We start from the raw sequence: 19,279 nt of genomic DNA, 5'->3' as shown, positions 1-19,279 counted from the left end.
TGAAGAGTACTAATCCATCAACCCCAAATATTTTTAAAAACATTTTCCACATTTTAGTAATATTTAATACACGACAAAATACAGTAAAATACTCTACGTAAATGAATAAAAAAACACATAAAAGTTTGAAGAATATATGCATGTACGTTACTGAAATATGGGAATTCATTTAATAAGGGTATCAACACAAAGAAAAATTTAGTAAATACTTTAGCATTTAAATATTATATATGTGATAACTATAGCTATATTTTGTCAGATTGACAATAAAGTGTTCTGTTCTCCCTAACAAAAGGTCTCAGTATATATCAAAATATTTATGCCTAGCTTAATACTGACATGCTACTTTCTTTTCTTTTTTAAGAAAATTTACTTTTTCTGCAGTCAGTTTTTTCTTTCACATAAATGCCACATTTCACTGCATGCGAAAGCTGCCTAATGGTTACTTCTAACAGGTAATGTCCTTAAAATTACTACAGGCACTGCAAAGTGTCTTAAATTGTCTTGTTTTTTTCAAATTCTACATCAGCGATTAAATCCCAGATTAAAAAAAGCAGCAGGATGTCAAGAAAGTCTCAACCACTCTATGTATGCTTTCTTTTCAAAACTTAACAGAACAAAAGCAAAAAGATTTTTTTTCCTGTTTGGCTGTATTTTACAGAGAATAAATCTAATCACATATTTTTCCCCTGCACTGTCAGCCTACTGCATCTATTTAAGTCTTTGTATACGATTGCTTTTAGAACTAAGCAAGCTAAGTGTGTGTGTATGTGTGTGTGTAGGGGGTAGAAGAGCAGGGAAATCAGGAAGCGAGGAAGGGGACATGTTTTTCTCTGACGCTCTTTAAAATGAATTTTACAAGGGTTTAAAAAAATGTATATACATTTATATCAAGAAAATCATAGCAGAGTGTACTCTTCAGCTGACAGTAAGATAATGACTGCATAAACAGATAATTTCAAATTTTGAAAACGGAGGATAAGTTTCTTCCTTGACCTTTAAAACTACAATCTGCAAAAGTGCTAAGTTATAGAATAAGAAAGCTATTCTCATATGTGTGCTTGCAGGTTTTAAAAAGTCACTTGTCAAATGAAAGACTACCTGTAGCTAACACAGAAAGGAGGAACAATAAACCACACATAAAAATAAAATAAAAAAAAAAATCAGATCAGAAACAAGTCTGTAATTCACTGAATCAAACTGCAAAGGGCTGAGTGGAACAGATTTTGAACAACTGTTGAGACTGTTGGACTGAGAGGGCTCATGTGATCAGTCACCATGGATTAAGCAGGTCTCTTTTACTTGATAACAAATTAAAACCAGCAGCTACTGTGCTAACTGAAGGCACAGTAACTAACATGCAAGGAGCAGTAGCTACTTGAACTGTTTCAATACGTTTGGAAGTGCTGATGGTGACAAATCTTTATTGTCTTCTGTTTATTTTGATACATGACAGCAAAATACAAAGATAATACTAACATCATATTGAATTTTCTTGTGACTCACAACCTGGAGCACTTTTAATTTACTGAGAACCACCATGAAACAGCCTTTCCATTGTATGGTTGCATATTATCATTCATTTAAAATTATTTTTGCAGTCTCTGATACTGGATAAATGTAAGTATTCATTTCTGCAACTCAAACTTTCTGAATAAACACCAATATTCCATATAAGTTGGAAGCATATGTGAAGAACATCATACTCAGCTCAATAGGTAGGAAAAACAAAGATAAATAATTTCTAGAACTGTAATTTATGTTCAATAAGAGGCCAATACTTTAATTTGTTCCACAAATGGATTAAATCTTAGTCTTGTAACTAGTCAAAAATTACCTTTTGTTATATAGTATCGCTATAGGTTCCGTTTTGCTTTTGAGTGAAGTAGCAAATTGCTACCCGAAATCCTTCTATCACTTCAAGCCTACCCTGAAGCTGTGGTGAAGCAAGGTAGCTTAGTTTCAATGTATGAAAAACACTCGGGTAGGCGACATGCACAGAAATAGGCGTAAGTGCTCAATGGGCCTTGACAAATATAACCTCTCTAATCCTCTAATGGACCAATAAACGGAGAAGAAGGTTGTGAAGGTGAAATAAGTTAAAAACTTTCACAGCATATCCTACTGTAATATGAAAACATATGATTTAACATAATCTGGAGGAGGAGGAGAAAGGGGGCGACAACTGTTTTCTCATCATATATTTGCAATAATTCTTAAAAATATCACTGTCTGGATCTCAGCCCTATTAGTCTCATGAATTAAGGTGTCAAAGAGAAGAATTTCAAAACAGATCATACATTAAAGATAACTAGTACTAAAATAAAGTACAGACAAACTTAAAGTTTATTTACTGTCAACACTGTATGATAACTATTAGAAGTCCTAAGAGTCAGTTCCTGAGAAATTTGGGTACTTTTTTCCCCTCCTCAAACTATGTTCTTACTGTGTAAACTTGATTTTCTTATTTCAAGAAACAAAACAGCAACAAACACATGATTTTTCCAGATCTTTTTCTGGAATAGTATTTCTTGTTATAAATACTGAAAACGAATCTTGAAACACTCTTCCATCTCTAGCACAACAGATCACGATTTTAGGATGTAGTTTTTTTAAAACATTTCTTTTCGAAGCAATGTCAGTTATGCAGCCTTTGTGAAATACGCAGTTACTTGTTCTGCAAGTAATTGTTGCTTCTAGTTCTGTTGATAAAAATGTTTGTGGAAGTACATGGTGAACCAGAGAGCAGAACTAATTTAGATTATAAAGAGGAGCTTTGGGGGACTTTTGATGCCATAAAGCACACTTTTATTCCAGGAATCACTTTCCTTCCCTGGTTCACTTTGAAGAATAAATCTCTTTGTTTATTCCAACTTAACCTCTCCTTAGTTTAGTATTTCAGACAAAATTCACATCTACATTTTCATTCTGTTTTTCAACCATAAACAAAATTTCCTTTGTAAAATTTAAATCAAAGTCAGAATTACTCATAGCAATGCATTTGTCTTCTATACTGTCTCCTAGGTTGGACAGATTTCAGTTAAGACACCAGTAAGTTAACTGTGATTACAGCAATTGTGTTTCTCTCCACTACTCTACAACTATTTTTAAACGGGTAAGAGCATTGTCTTTACATCCGATTAACTAAAGTCACAGTAATGAAACAGAAAGTTAGAGAAGTACCTGTTAATTTCTATACTATATTTTACATTACAGAAGCAACAAAATGACTTTCCTGGGGGATTCAATTCCATTATAACACATCATGTGTTTGCTACTTTATTTTTCATGCTGTATTTTGAACTTATTTGATATACACATCTCCAAGACAAATTTTTGGATAGGTTATTAAAAGTCCAATTTAATTCACTATTCTTAGAGCTGCCTCCTACTCAGTGTATAAACCACATATCACAGAATGTTTGTGGTTGGAAAGGAGCTCTGGAGATCACCTGGTTCAAACCTCCTGCTCAAGCAGGGTCACCTAGAGCATGTTAGACAGAGTTGTGTCCAGGTGAGTTTTGAATATCTCCAGAAAAGGAGACTCCACAACCTCTCTGGGCAACCTGTTCCAGTGCTGTCATGCTCACAGTAAAGTTGTTCTTCCTTATATTCAGGTGGAACTTCCTCTGTTTCAGTTTGTGCCCGTTACCTCTTGTAAATATACCTATACTCATTCTGTAGATACATTAAAAAAATACACATAAGTTGCAATTTTTATTTTCATTTCAGTTATTCATAAAGCAAAATTATAAAAATTAATTCTCCATCTTTATTTTATAGTAATGATCTGACAGATGATCTGCTAAAAAATTGAACACACTCACAAGAATTTTTTTCATTCATAGTATCTAAAAATCAAGCTGGAACAGAGCTAGAGAAAAAGAATAGAAAATGTATTGATTTTAGACTTATATCTCCCAGTTGCTGAACAGTATAAATTCAGAAGGCAATTAACAAGCTCAATCTAGACTGCTATAATGTTGGAAAGCTGGCTCTTCTATTGGCCCCTGGAAGTGCCATTATGAAAGTTGTTTCCCTATGAATTAATATCATACAAAATGCAACTGAAGTAAGAGTTTGCCTATTTTCAAGTTGCTCTGTGTGTATTGGTAGCACTCATTCTCCTACACTTCCCTCCTTTAAACAAAAAAAGGATTGTTTCCTACAGAATGGGAAAACTACTGTGAATGAGTTGTTATGGTTTAGCATACCACTATAAAGAAACTATTTCAGCAGTAAAGGAGCTGTATCTGACGTGCATATTCTTAAAAACGTCACACTGAATGTGTTAGCTTAAACCCCTATCGTGACTTAATGCTCATGAAATTACTACAGCATAAATTTATGAGTTACTGCTCAACAGCTAAACCTCAAAAACTGCATGTGTTCCTTGCCTATTACACAAGAGATTTTCTGGTTCTTTTTACTTAGGGCGATCAGCTCCCCCATCCCATCTCCCAAAAGCTTTCTTCTATCACATCAATCAACTTTTAAGCACAATACAAGGAAATATGACTCCTAACTTGACACTGGATATGAGATGTCATTAATTTACTGTCAATTCTTCTAGATGTTGCTGTGAGCTGTTATTAGAAGGAATTTTCTGGGAGAAGAGAATGGGTGATATTTTAAAGGAAAGGATGCTTTTTAAAAAAATGTTATGTCTAAAGACAAATTCTTTCCATTAAAGTTACATTAAAATATAAACCATCCAGAATCAATAAGGCCTTAAGAAGTCAAAGCACGGAAATTCCAAGAAAAAGAAACATACTATGTAGCCAGATGTCAGAAAGTATGATTTCTTTGTAGCAATCAGTAGAAAACAAGAGGAATATTTATGATGCTGCTTATTTTAAAACTAAAGGTTTTAAGAAGTCATGATAACCTTTAGAGAGTAGATAGGGAGAATCATATTTAATCTGTTCAAGACAAACACAGACAGAAGAATAAGAGATGTCATTATGCTATTTGTCATCGTTTAAGAATAACCTTAAGCATAATTTCAGATGACTCATTTGAGTTGCTGAGTTAAGGTGGATTACAAGGAAAATTGTCAGACTAACAGTTCATAGCACTTGTCACTATGAATAAACTGCAAGATACATTAAAAAGCAAATGACCAAAAAGAAATAAAAACAGCACATTTGGTATTTCTGAGATTAATACCAGAGGACAATTACCTTACTGAAGTGGGATACCATTTTTGACACTGTTCTTAAAGTGAGAGGCCAGGAAAGGAGATTTAAGTCACTACATTCACACTAGCTAGAAAGAAGTTAATCTTTAATAGTTTTAAAAGTATAAATGTTTTGATCACCATGGCAGACGAAATAAATCTGAAAAGACCTCTGCGAGTTCTCTATTGTACAAAGGACTGTTTCACTAGTTGTACTTAACTGATGCTTTATACGCTACATTTTGTTGGTAATATACAGTTGTTAGCCTCTAGATACTATGGATTGGCCAACACAAACTTTTTTTTTTTCCTTGATAGGCACACATTGTATAAGAATGAACGTAGGCTATGTTTTAAGGCTATCTATACTCCAATTCATGCTTAACTGACCTGATAGCCTTCTATGAATGCTGCAAATGAAATGTAGGCTAGATGAGTGGACAGCAAGGTGGACTGAAAACTGGCTGAAAGGCAGCGCTCAGAGGGTTGTGCTCAGGGGTACAGAGTCTAGCTGGAGGTCTGTGGCTAGCAGTATCCCCCAGCGGTCAGTACTGGTTCATTAATGACCTCGATGAAGAGACAGAGTGCCTCCTCAGCACGTTGGCTGATGATACAAAACTGGGAGGAGCAGCTGATACACCTGAGGGCTGTGCTGCCATTCAGAGAGATCTGGACAGGCTGGAGAGTTGGGTGGAGAGGAATCTTATGAGGTTCAACAAAGGCAAGGGCAGGGTCCTGCACCTAGGGAGGAATAACCCCATGCACCAGTACAGGCTACAGGCTGACCTGCTAGAAAGCTGCTCTGCAGAGAAGGACCTAAGAGTCTTGGTGGACAAGTTGACCACAAGCCAGCAATGTGCCAATGTGCCCTTGTGACCAAGGTGGGCAATGGTATTCCTGGGCTGTATTGGGAAAAGTGCTGCCAGTAGGGTTGAGGGAGGAGATCCTGTCGCTCTGCACAGCCCTGGTGAGGCCACAGCTGGAGTACTGTGTTCAGTTCTGGGCTCCCCAGTATGAGATACATGGAGCTACTGGAAAGAGTCCAGTGTATGGCTACAAAGATAATTAGGAGCTGGAGCATCTCCCCTATGAGGCCAGGGCCTATTTAGCCTGAAGAAACAAGAGGGGATCTTATTAATGTCTACAAATACCTTAAGGGAAGGTGTCAAGAGGACAAGGTGGACTCTATTCAGTGGTGCCAACTGACAGGACAAGAGGCAACAGGCACAAACTGAAACACAGGAAGTTCCATCTGAATATGAGAAAAAAAACCCCTTCTTTCCCGTGACAGAGCACTAAAACAGGTTGCCTAGAGAGGTTGTGGAGTCTCCTTCTCTGGAGATATTCAAGGCCCGCCTGGAAGCAACCTTGTACAATGTGCTCTAGGAGACCCTGCTTGTGCAGGGGATTGGACTAGATTATCTCCAGAGGACCCTTAAAACCTCAACCATTCTGTCATTACAATTCACAGGATAAGTAACATACCATAACATTTTTTATTTACAAGTGATCATCCCTTTGTTACTTACAATGATGATATTTTTTCAAGCCTATGGGATAATAATAGCTCAATCGCAGTTTGAGCTAACATAGAAGAAATTAGCTGCCGGATGTTTTGGACGCACAGAGTATTTAGAGTGGCATTGGTATTAAGGGTAGGAGATAATCATTAATGAAGCCACTCTTGAAGAGTTTTTTGAGACTTTTTGGAACAAATCTATAATATTATTTTCTTAGATCCTTTGGGGTTTTTTTTATTTACAAGAAGCCAACTAGAGATGTATTGATTTTGTTAATGTTTGCATCTGTGCCCTGTGAAGAGACTGGGCTGCCAGTTCACCTATTTTACATGATGGAAATAAACAGAAGATGAATTAGCATTTCTCATACATCTAAAATGTTAAGAGTTCTCATTTTAGTCTGCTAAACAGCAAGGTTTCTCCAGTTAATTTGTTGGTAAGGCCAACAAATGCTTAGCTTTTTATTACCTGCTTTACAATGCCTCATTCAACCTGCCATTGGATTAAGCAGGGATTTTCAGAATATTTGCACTGCCAACATAGAATGCCACATGCTAGGTTTTTACAATCCTGGACAAACAGGAGGCAAGTAAGATCATTTAAAAGACGTATTCTGACTTAAAGGTAATATATTAATTACAGAAAGACAGAGTTTGTCTAATCTAAGCAACTTGCCTACTGAAATGCAAGAAGAGCATCTGGGTAGAATCTGAGCACCAAGTGTGATTACTTCAAATAAAAATTCACCAACTGGTCCACAGAGATCAGCATGCTTCCTTTGATTTTCAACTCCTGCTGCGTTTAGAAACAGTGGCCTAAGTTTGCAATTTCCTTGGTATACAACAAGTAACAGCCCTATCCATAGCCTGTTAATTCTCTGATAGGTAAAATCCATACAGTTGGGCATTAAACATTTTTAGACAGAGATAGATGATATAATACAGTCCTATCACAGCTATGAATTTTGCCTTCTGTAAACTAGTAATGACTTAAAGGCTTTTTTATTAGCTGCTATGGTTCTGAACCTTCAAAAATATCTTTTCAAAAAAAAAAAACCCAAAAAACTTACTCTATTTGTATGTTTGTATGCAAAGAGCTAACTATAGGTCACCTTCCCTGAGCACAAGATACACATCCTTAGACTGAGCATATAATATTTAAGAAATGTCAGCATATAATATTTAAGAAATGTCTCTTAGACAAAAACTCCATTTTTTGCCTTGTGTCCCTTAAAACTCCGTGTAAAAGCAGTGATAGAGACATCAGACTCCTTGATGTTAAACATGAAAGAAGTAGGTCACCATCACTACTCTGCTCAATGAGTTGAGTCTGCAGTGTTCATTTCTCAGGATATTAATCTTTCTAAAAGCATTTTTGCTGCTCTTCACTGTTACTATCTAATAGGAGTAATTACTTCTTGTTCTGTTATCAGATGTCACAGGTATTAGAAGACTTTCTTTGTCATTGAAGTATCTGAAAAAATTTTCTTTAAAAAGTGATCTTGATTAAAATGCAAGCACATCTGCTTTGACTTACACAGCTACATTTTCAAAGATGGATGCAGCAGATGTGCCACAAACATAAATAGTTATTAAGGAGGTTAGAAGATCAGAGAACTCTACCTGTGAGTAGCTAACTCTACATTCATGCTATATGTGCACTCTTGTCTAAACATAGCAGTTTAGGAGATGTGTTCATATGTCAACCTTGTTTCACAATACTATGCAAATGATGTGTTTAATAACTGGAGGTAACAGAATTATCATTCTTTAGTAGATCGGCTTGCACTTTTCTCATAAAAGGAATCATGATACCATATGAGATATGATCACTGGAAGGCAAAATGGGCTCCTAAAGACAACCCAGAAAATGTAGCAGAAGATATTATATATTAATTATATATAAGCATTCGCAGTATATCTTCATCAGTTGATCACCTTTTTACAATTTAGAGGAAAAGGCAGTTTTTAGGGTAGTTAAGCCATGTATCATCAATGCCATGAAGCTAACCTATCACTTATAATAGCTCCTATAAAATACCAGACTGAAATTGCAATAAGCCTAGAAAATGGGCTACAAATCCCAGATATGCTCAAGCAAGCAGTGAACCAAAAATAAAAATAGGTAGATAGGAAACCAAGAACTAGATAGCATTTATCTATTTCATGACCACTACCAGTAGAGATCATAGGCCAAGGTTTTAAAGCATCTTATTCAGCTCCACATGGCAATTATTGGACAGAGACTTCAGTTATTAAAAAAATCTTCCCTCTTCAAAATGAGCTAAATTTCTAGCAGTTCTTTTCTACTCTCTGCACATGCAATCTCTCTCATTTCTCACCAGCATCTTATTTTGGTTAGGCAAATGAACAACACTGTAAACAATAAAGAATAATGATGCTGAAGTATTTATCATGGTGGAATATGTTTATTACACATTGATAGAGTGTCTTTTTCAACTTCTTTCAAACAGTATTTAAGTAAGGAACAGATCGCACTACTAGGAGTATACTTTATCTTAAAAAGTCCGCTTTCTTCCCCATACTCTCCACCTATGATGAACAAACTTAAAAATTCATTAGAATTTTATTTTAGGAAAAAACTATGGGAAAATCCCACTGTTTGGATTGCGTAGAGAAGCAAAGATAGCTGGATTTTCTTTTATTATAAAGAATTATTCCTAAATCTTAATATACTGAAAAAACAACTGTCATTTGTAGTCAGACTCTGAATAGTATTGTCTGAAGGTATGTGTGATACATGACAGCTGTATCACTAAACTTCTGGTTTTTTGTATATATCCTTTCCCCTCCCACAATAGAAATCAATTAAACAAAGCAGTATATGGATAGATTTTCAAAGTTGACTTTGGAGAGGAAGTAAAGCATTAGTACAATATTGTACCATATATCCATCCTAAAATGCTTTTAGTATTAGATAAAATTGAATATCTTGGGTCTGATATTTTTCTTCGTAAGAGGGGAAAAAAATATGCTTTCATGTTAGATAAAAATGGAAAAAACTTAAAAGACTCCCCCTTTTCCTTTATACAGATCAGATCAAGTAGGGGGGGAACAGTCTTAGACTGTTTCTGCCATTGGAGTAGGTATATACAGATATTCCATTAAAACAGAATGGCAGAGGGAAGAGTCTTAGAAAAAAGTACTAAAAAAAGTAAACAAAATAAGCAGCAGTGGCACTGTAGTCTTACCATTCAATTTGTGCACAAGCACAAGAGGAACAAACACTTTTTTTCAAATTGTGAGAACAGCCTATATTAGCTTATGATAATAAAAGCACCTACCAACGCAGTCTGATTTCCTGAAGCCTTTTTTGTATTTCTTGCTGGCATTCCATGAAGATGACTAAATCTGCTCTGGAAACCTAAAAATAAGAAATGGGGATTGATTTAAGAGCTTTTCCTATATCACACCAACAAGAAAACTATCACTACATAGCAACCTATTGATTTATGACACTGACTTCAGTTAAAAAAAATATATATACACACACACACATATATATATATATATATATAAATAATACTGCCAAACATAGTACCTGTGGAAACAAAGAGCACAGAATCGAAAAACTGAGAAAGACTAAGTTGTTGTGAAAAAAAAATACTCTCCATACATTTGCTTATTGCAGTTCTAATTCTACACAGTTTGTTGCATAGCTAAGCGTACCATAGGGAAGCAGGGGAATGTTTTTGCATCACTTACAACTTCTTTAGTACTAGTATTGGGAAGTTTAAAAATATGCTGAAAAGGCAGAAACTAGCTTTCTACATCCAAAGCATGTGAAAAATAAGCCTCACAAAAAAAATTCAGTGCATTCCATCTACAGAGAACTAATTTAAGTGATTTGACTACTGCTCACACAAGAAAGAGAACTTTTTCTAAAATATATTCTCAATCCTGTATCACTACATTCTAAAATTATCACAGAAGCTAGCAACAAAATTGAATATAAAGATTCCCTTTAAGTAATTCAATAATTCTCAATGCCAACATTGTGACAACAAATAAAAGAGCAGGCTAAAGTGAGCAACTTCTATACTTTCTGACTTTTCTAACCATTGACAGTTTTCTAATCATTGCTGTCTAATGGTGTCTTAAAATGAAGTAGTTGAGAGATAGCAAATTGGTCATGTCCCAGATCATGTCAACATTTTACATATTCTATACAATCCACAGACATTTTCTACCAAAGCCAAGTGATTCTACAGTTGGCATTTCAATGTTACCTACCTCTTCTCCCTGAATGGGACATAAGTGGGAAAGTACCAGTTAAGATACTTTCGAAGACTGGATCAGGCAATTCTCTCTCCAGTTCTGTAGAGTCCTCCTGCTCCCACCAAGGAATGACCCCTGTAATTCCACATGCTCCGCCAGATTCATTTTCATGAAACCAGTCACTCTGCTCATCATCACCTGCATGAGAACAGCATCCACCCCAAGGCCCCCCAAAAGAGGGAGGAGCAGAGAAGATTAAAAAAAGAAAATACAAAAAGAAAAAAAAAAAAGTTGCCCTCACTAAACAATCTGATAAGACAATAATTTCTTTTGCTTTATAGATGTACAGCAATGTATACAGCAGTTCTATTTGGCAAAATGTTTCTCAGTACCATTACAAGCACTGTCATCAATGAAAACACGTACAATGTAACATTCTAAAATCAATTTAGAAGAGTGAAAAACAGTAATATACTAGTTAATCCTTTGTTGATAACTGCAGAAAAATCCATTTAGGTAACTGCACTTTCCATATTAACAAAAACAAGTCTTAATCTCCTGCAGGGAATTAGAAAATATAAAACTGTGAAACTAGTTCTTTGCAGCTGATAATGGTATGTAACTGGCTTAATTTCATGATTTGTATGTCTAGTAAAAGGGGAAAACAATCATGAACAGATGTGACTAAATGAAATTAATCTGATTAAATTCACTTAGAAATAAGTTTTGAAAGAATTCATTTTAAATGAAAACTGACAGTGCCGTTTGATTGAGAATCATACTATGTTATATTATAAAGCTTGTCACTTTTATTAACAACATTTATAGATCTAATATTTAAATATTAGGAGTCAAAGTCAAATGCAAGGCAAGACTGAAAGTTTGATCTTAAACTTAACAGATATAAAACATACCAGCAATTGAAAATAAATTGCTGTGTTTCTATTAAAACATGTTCTTTCATACAAATTGGTAGTTGACAGTAGATCAGAAATTTTTCTTATAATATATACCAAACACCCTTTCTTATACTCAAAAATTACACTCCAACGGACATCTTGTATATTTTAACTCTACTTCAAAGCATCTAAACCATGCCTCACTATTTCTTCATATAAATTATTTCTGTATCTGCTGTTTCAATTTTTAAGTAGGTAGGACTAAACAAGAGACAAATACAACATTCATTAGATACTTTTTGTAGTTGTACAGAAAATGAAGTATTGTGTAAAATTTTATTGCCACTCAGGCCCATAATAGGAAGATACAAGTAAGGAAAATACAAGCAAAAATTTGAGGGGGGCAGGGGAGGAAAAAACCAAGATTCAACACACCTTCTCCAAATAAATTGCTTAATGAAGAAGAATATATCAAGGTCAAATACAAGAGGAAATGGCTTAAGTGTTGAGGAAATTAACTAAGACCTCTCACTGGTCACCTGCAGGTGAAATGTGACCTTTAAGTCTTGAATGGTCACTACTAATACCAAAATTAGTAGAGATGAGAGAACAAAAGAACTTTTACAGGAAGAAAGTAAAAAATAGAGCTGAAAAAAGAAATTCTTATGTCCAAGTTTTTTTTTTTTTTTTTTTTTTTTTTTGGTGTCAGGCATATTTCATATTTTTCTTCATAGCTCTTTTGATCCTCATTTATAGCTATGACATTTCACTGAAGTGTTCATCATTAATTCTATCCTGTTTTCTTACATTTGGAATGTGTCTAAGTATTGAATAAAGATAGCGTCAGGGAACTAAAAAAAAAAAAAAAAAAAAGCAAAAAGAAAAAGCATAATTCTGAACCACAGGTCAATCTAGGATTGAATTCTTTTGCTTAGTTTTTGCACAAGTTTTTGTTTAAATAAGATCTGTCTGAATCTTTTGTCATAGTATGAAAATTCTAGCTACCCTGACTAATAAAAAAAACAGAATAACAATTTTTTTTTTTTGACATCTACTGTTCAGCTGCAGAGGAAGAATGGAATTCTGCAATCTGGATATCAAAACTGGCTTAAGGACAGAAGTCTGTTACAGGTATGCAGTGTAGTCTTGGAAGAAGATTGATAACTAGCATTTAAGACTGTGTTGGAAGATTGTATATAAGGCAAATTGGGGTTATAAAAAGAAAGGGGAATTATATTCTAGACTGAAGCATCTATTTTGCATCCCATCTGCTGGAGTCAATCAGGAAATAAATAGTATTGGCCTATCACAGAATGGAGAACTGTCAGCTCACTGGCCACTTACTGTATTAAGTGACTGAAATCAAACTTGAATTTTAGGTTTCTGCCACGAAGTTCAATCCTTTAAGTACCTGCTCATCCAAGTTCTATGTTTTCCTCCAAAATGTAATTTATTCCAAAGCATTTGCATTGAGAGGGAAAGGGGGTCAAAAAGAGTTAGGGTTAAAGTTAGGGTTAGAAAGACAAAGTTAGTTAGAAAGGCAAAGTTGAAAAACATTAAGTTAAAATCAGCTGTGGTCCTGTGTGTGTATGTTTTTTTTTTAATTTATTTTTGGCATTTAATGAATACTGTGTATGAGGGGCCGAACAGTTCTAGAATACTGTCACTCACTACAAGTCCAAACTGAAAATCCTGCAACTTGCTTTGGGTACCGTTCGCTAGGCACCTCTGTATATAATTGAAGTGTAAGCTATTCCAGGCAAGTAAAAACCAACTAAACTTAGATTGAACAAGAATTTAACATGTTGGCTCAGGTTTAACAGAGCAAACTGCCTTATAAACATTCTTCATTAACTACTGAAAGGCTGATTATAATCCCCAGCAGTGCATTTCTACAACTGCAAAATGTCTGAATGATAATGGAGATATATTGTTTTGATCTATAAGGTAAACAGATTTCACTGATATTCACTGGCTGCCTGCAAGTCAAACTCAATATTCAAGTTTTTCTTACATCAGAGTTCTACAAATTGTCTGTCCCTTCAGTCTGGAATACCTTACAAAGATAATCAGCAATTTGGAATTACCTTGTATAAGTATCACACATACAGAACTCAAAATAGCTCTCTGACATTGAAGTTACATTACTCATTAGCCAAGTTATTAGACAAACAATGCAAAGTCTACAAACAGTACTACAACTGTAAATGGACTCCTCAAGATTAAAATGTTTGGCATGGTAATTCAAACCTTAAGGTCAAAGTCATCTGTCACAGTAAAGAGAATAAAAACTACAGCCAATGTCTGGAGCTTGAGGGGAAGGGGAGTGATTTTTACTTTCTTATTAACTCCCATTTCATTTATGATAGAACCATTTACCATTCACTACATGCACAGCAAGGGTTCCTTCAGGGTGGGAGAAAAAAATCCTAACTTTTTCTTTTCTGTGCAACAGGACTATTAGCATGTTAAGCAACTACTAGTCAAGACATTACTACGTATTACCCTACTATATACTTCCCTAAACATCACGCTGGTTACTGCCAAACACAGAATACAAGACTATACTGACTATAGATATCTACCTATTAGGCCTTAGGCTTTTCTTACACAGCAGTAGAATCCAAGGATGCTGCGGTTTTTTTCCTCCCCCCTCTTCCTTTTAGCCTCCTAGTCTATGCTCTTAAAACCAGTCAAAATCCTTTGAATATTTTCAATCAGATTATCAGCTTGAGATCAGTATAACCCTATTACCGCTACTCTTTGAGTGACAGCACTCTCAGTTATATTTCGTCTACCAGTTACTCTATCATGGAGGGACCCACTTTTGAAAAGAAAACAGGGAAGACCACTGTGTTTAATAAATGCCAAATCTCATAGGTATGGACAGTATAAAAGAAAGGCCTCTTCCACACTCAGGTTTGGTAGCCAAATACTTAGATTCTCTCTCTCAATTAACTTACACTGCTCAAAAGGCAACACGATATCCACAGCATATATGACTTTACGAGGAGTAGAAATTCGAAGCAGTATTTGTAACTTCAAAATATTCCAAAAGATTCACTACACTATCCTTTACCCTTACTTTTAGGTATTATGAACTTTAGCGCTACTCAGCGCAATACTCTATGAAGTTTTGACACTCTTTCAAACAACAGTAAATATAAAAATTATCTCTAAGTCTTCAAACTGATCTCTGAGCTTTTCTATATCCACATCCTTAACACAGGAAAAAAAATTGTTTGTAGATAGTGTTAATGTTTCTAGAATTACTGTGAATCAATTCCTATTCAATCAGAACAATAATGATCATTGCAAATAACAGTCAATTTAAAACTCGGAAATGTCCAGCTTAGTACTAAAACTCAACTCCTTTCAGTTACAAGCATTTCTTAGAGTTGCAGCTGATACACTGAAAAAAATAATGTTGACTTAATATCTGTTAAAAAAAAAAAAAAAAAAAACTCACTCCTTGCAAAAAGTTTCTACTTCCCCTCCCTCCCTCTCCCAACCTCTGCTTTCCCTGTTTTTGCCCCATATTACCTAGTCTACACATTTGGCTAGTTATCACCCATTGACATTAGATTATAAGAGTTTGATTCAGAATCAAACAGGTAAAATGAAAATTACAGCTCTGTTACTAAACAATACCATTGACATTTCTATTGTAAAGGACCAGCACTGAAAAAAGGTAACACTAAACCAGTGAAAGAATGGTCATTTACTGATCCCTCCTCCCCTTTTATTTTCCCACAATATATTTATGCAAAACACAAAATAACTAGAGACATTCAATAACGCTACTCAGTGATTCAAATAATTTAACTTATGATTTAAGAGCACAAATATTGACAAAAAATATCAGATGGACACTTAAAAGCTATATGCAACTGTGAAATGTGTAAGTCAACTTGCATATAGATATAATGGAAAATATTTCAAAACACCAAGACAAAAGAGAAACTAGTACAGGAAAGTAAAATCAAATCTTTTGGAAATGTCTCATTGAAACAGTTTTGGTCTAAAGTTAGAACTGATCTAAACTTTCAGAGACAGCTGAAATTCTTCAAAGAGCTGTATGTAATGCAAATAAAAAGATACTTATTTTGAATGGGAAGAACAGCTTACATAGCACAAGTTATTAGCAGCCTTGTTCAAATGAGCAAGGAGGGTACACCTCTGTTCCACAGTCTGAAAATATCTCACTACTAAAACATTGAAAAAAAAAGACTTTAAAAAGATTTTATCTTTCTTCCACACACAGAAGTAATAGTATGTGGCAAACTGCATAAGAAAATAATTTCCTTCGTCATCAATTTAGAATCATCAACAGAAAAGCAATAGTCTTAATCACCTAAAAGACTTTTTGCCTCATTTGTCAAAGACAGTGGACTCTTGTTCCATGAACTGGCACTACGATACTAGCATAATATATGCAAAGTTTCCTAAGTTGCACTTAGTTTATATGATGATAACAAACACTGGAAAAAGAACAAAAATCTCATCTTATGTTTCCATCCTCTCTAGCTTGAATCATAGAATGGCTAATGTTAGAAGGGATCTCTGGAGATCATCTAGTCCAACCTCTCTGCTTAAGCAGAGTCACATAGAGCATGCTGCTGAGGACCAGCTTCTGAGTATCTCCAAGGATGGCAACTCCACAACCTGGGTAACATGTTCAAGTGCTCAGTCACTCGCACAGTAAAGTTTTCTTCTTCTTCTTATATTCAGGTGGACCTTCCTTTGTTTCAGTTTGTGCCCACTGCCTCTTGTTCTGTTGCTGGGCACCACTGAGAACTGACTTCTTTACATTCTCCCTTCAGATATTCAAACACATTGGTAAGATTCCCCCTCCTCAGCCTTCCCTTCTCCCAGCTAAACAATTTCTGCTCTCTCAGTCTTTTCTCATATGAGAGTTTTCACTAGTCCCTTAATCATCTTTGTAGCCCTCTGCTGGACTTGCTCCAGTAGCTCCATATCTTTCTTGTACTGGGGAACCCAGAACTGGGCACAGCACTCCAGGTGTGGCCTCATCAGCACTGAGCCTCACCAGAACTCCCAGGTTCTTCTCAGCAGAGCTGCTTTCAAGCAGGTCAGCCTGTAGCCTGTACTGATGCATGGGGTTATTCCTTCCTAGGTGCAAGACCCTCAGGACCCCGCACTTGCCTTTGCTGAACTTCACGAGGTTCCTCTCTGCCCAATTCTCCAACCTGTCCAGATCTCTCTAGGAACATAATTATCTGGTGTATCAGCCACTCCTCCATTTTTTTTTTTTTTTTTAAACACCCACAAGCTTAAGGAGGGTACACTCTGCCCATCATCCAGACCATTAAGGAAGAAATTGAACAGTACTGGACCCTATATTGACCCTTGCAGTACACCTATAGTTACTGGCCTCCAAATAGACTTGACTAACACATATAAAGACATAAGAACATCATGCATACAAAAGGAAAGTTCTGAATATTTGTTGCACTTTAAAGCACTGAATAATGTTTCGATACATCACATTGTTCAAACGTTACTGGGGAGAGATCTTTCAGAGAGGAGAAACGCTACACAGCATGCATCTTCAAATCTCAATCCTAGACTGCTAAAAAAATTGGTCCTTGTTTAGAAAGCATCTCTGAATGAAAATAAACTACACAATACTGCCATATTTATTCAAAAAGCAAACAAACCCCCCAAAACTCACTCAGAATTAGTTTGAAAGGCAGTACTATGATATGGTCTTGCGAAAAATCTGTATTAACCGAGGAGTTAAAACCTATCCAAAAGCTATCTTGAAAAACATTTGCAGTACAGTAAGCTCACATACAATCTTTTGGAGATTAAAGTCACTTATATAAAAATCTAGTGATAGATTTAGGATGCCTTGCCACAGCATTTCAAAAACTCTGGAAGAGAGCTATACTTCAATTCATTAAAATAGTAATAGCAACTGAAATACAGTAATCAACCTATGAAATAACTTGTAACGCTTATAGAATTTCAACTGATGTGCTTTGAGTGGTTGGAGAAGGGAAAGATTGTTTCAATACCTTGTCTTCCCTCATCATTGGTAAACAAACCAGCATCACTGCTGCTCAGACTGCTGGATTCACTGTAATAAGAGAAAGAAAGAAACAGATCAAAAGAACAATTGATCTTTCAGTCGTAAAATATTAAGGAGACAAGGCTGTGCTCATATGGAATTTAAGACCAACAAAGATCTCAAAGAAAATAAGATGATTTTTATTTTTTAATCAAACTGCAAATATCCCAGTTCCATTAACTATAAAGCATATTATTTTTGGCACATAAACCCACAGGAATCTAATGGTACCCTGACAGTAAGCCAGATGCAACTGCAACGAGCTGCTGACAATTGATGCATTTTATTATCTGCTTCCATCAAACACTCACTAGTTCTTTCTTATGCTGTGCAATCCAGCTTGATCCTGCAACATCACTACTCAATAAAAATACAAAAAAATCTCAATCAAAAGCAATCTAAGCCTTTCTTCAGCACATGAAATAAAATAGTCTGAAGACAGAATTACCTTTGTAAACATCATTTGCAAATATTCTGGAAAATACACTACTTCAGGATTCGCTACATACTACTCAGCAAGAAAGAAATTTACAAAAATGGTAGCCTATTAAATCAAAGTACAGTTTACCCTGAAGAAAATGAATATGATCAATAGAATCATAACACCAACAAAAGAAAGGCAAGTTATAATTTACTTTTCTGTAACTTCTGTCATGGCCTTAGAATTAAAATATGTGCATACAACATGCACACACTTCTCTAAATTTGAAAACTCCAATTGGGAACATACTTACATCTTTGTTGTATTCATATTATTACAAACAATATTCTATTGTTTCCAAATACAGAAATAGTCTCTTGTCTTTCGATAACATAGATCGCAATTGGACGAGCATCACATTATAGGATTTTTTGTTAAAAAAAAAAAAAAGTTTGAGTAGCTCTACTAAGGAAATAATAATCACCAGAATTTAATCATACTATTCCTATAATGCAGAGGATCTGAAAAAGTCACCTCTGTTCACCTAACAAATTCAAGTATAAGTTATAAATTCTATGGCTACTCTCAATGTTGCATACAAACTATGTAAAAAGAAACTGAGATCTGTTTTGACATTTCTACCTTTATTCAAATTATGACATACACACAGTCCTACACTTGAATTCAACTGATTTAGTAGATTATTTTTAGTTACTCCCTATGCATATTTAGATTAGTTCTATTTTTGTTTCTAAATATCTACTAAAGTTAGGAAAATTTTTAAATGTTCATCTCAACGATAAATCTCAATAACTTTCAAGCTTCTAGAATCAGTTATGTAAAATGAGTCTAATTTATGTTTAATCAAAACTAAACTTATTTTTACATCTTCATTTTGGAAGCATTCTAACAGGATTCAAAACCAAAT

The 19,279-nt window shown here is 35.0% G+C and overlaps 1 protein-coding gene across 1 annotated transcript in view; it reads right to left on the bottom strand.

Annotated features, from left to right (window-relative positions):
- The window catches only part of GPATCH2 (G-patch domain containing 2), a 124,665-nt gene that overhangs the window by 91,994 nt on the left and 13,392 nt on the right, over positions 1-19,279 (bottom strand). The window contains exons 3-5 of the mRNA XM_062571806.1: positions 17,878-17,939; positions 10,953-11,135; positions 10,004-10,083 (exon numbers count right to left, since the gene is read on the bottom strand). Coding sequence (XP_062427790.1) covers positions 10,004-10,083; positions 10,953-11,135; positions 17,878-17,939 — 325 coding nt within the window. The remainder of the gene's footprint in view (positions 1-10,003; positions 10,084-10,952; positions 11,136-17,877; positions 17,940-19,279) is intronic.

Source organism: Rhea pennata, chromosome 3 (genome assembly GCF_028389875.1).
Source record: "Rhea pennata isolate bPtePen1 chromosome 3, bPtePen1.pri, whole genome shotgun sequence".
NCBI classification, from domain to species: domain Eukaryota; kingdom Metazoa; phylum Chordata; class Aves; order Rheiformes; family Rheidae; genus Rhea; species Rhea pennata.
This window is presented reverse-complemented; position numbering and strand designations above follow the sequence as displayed.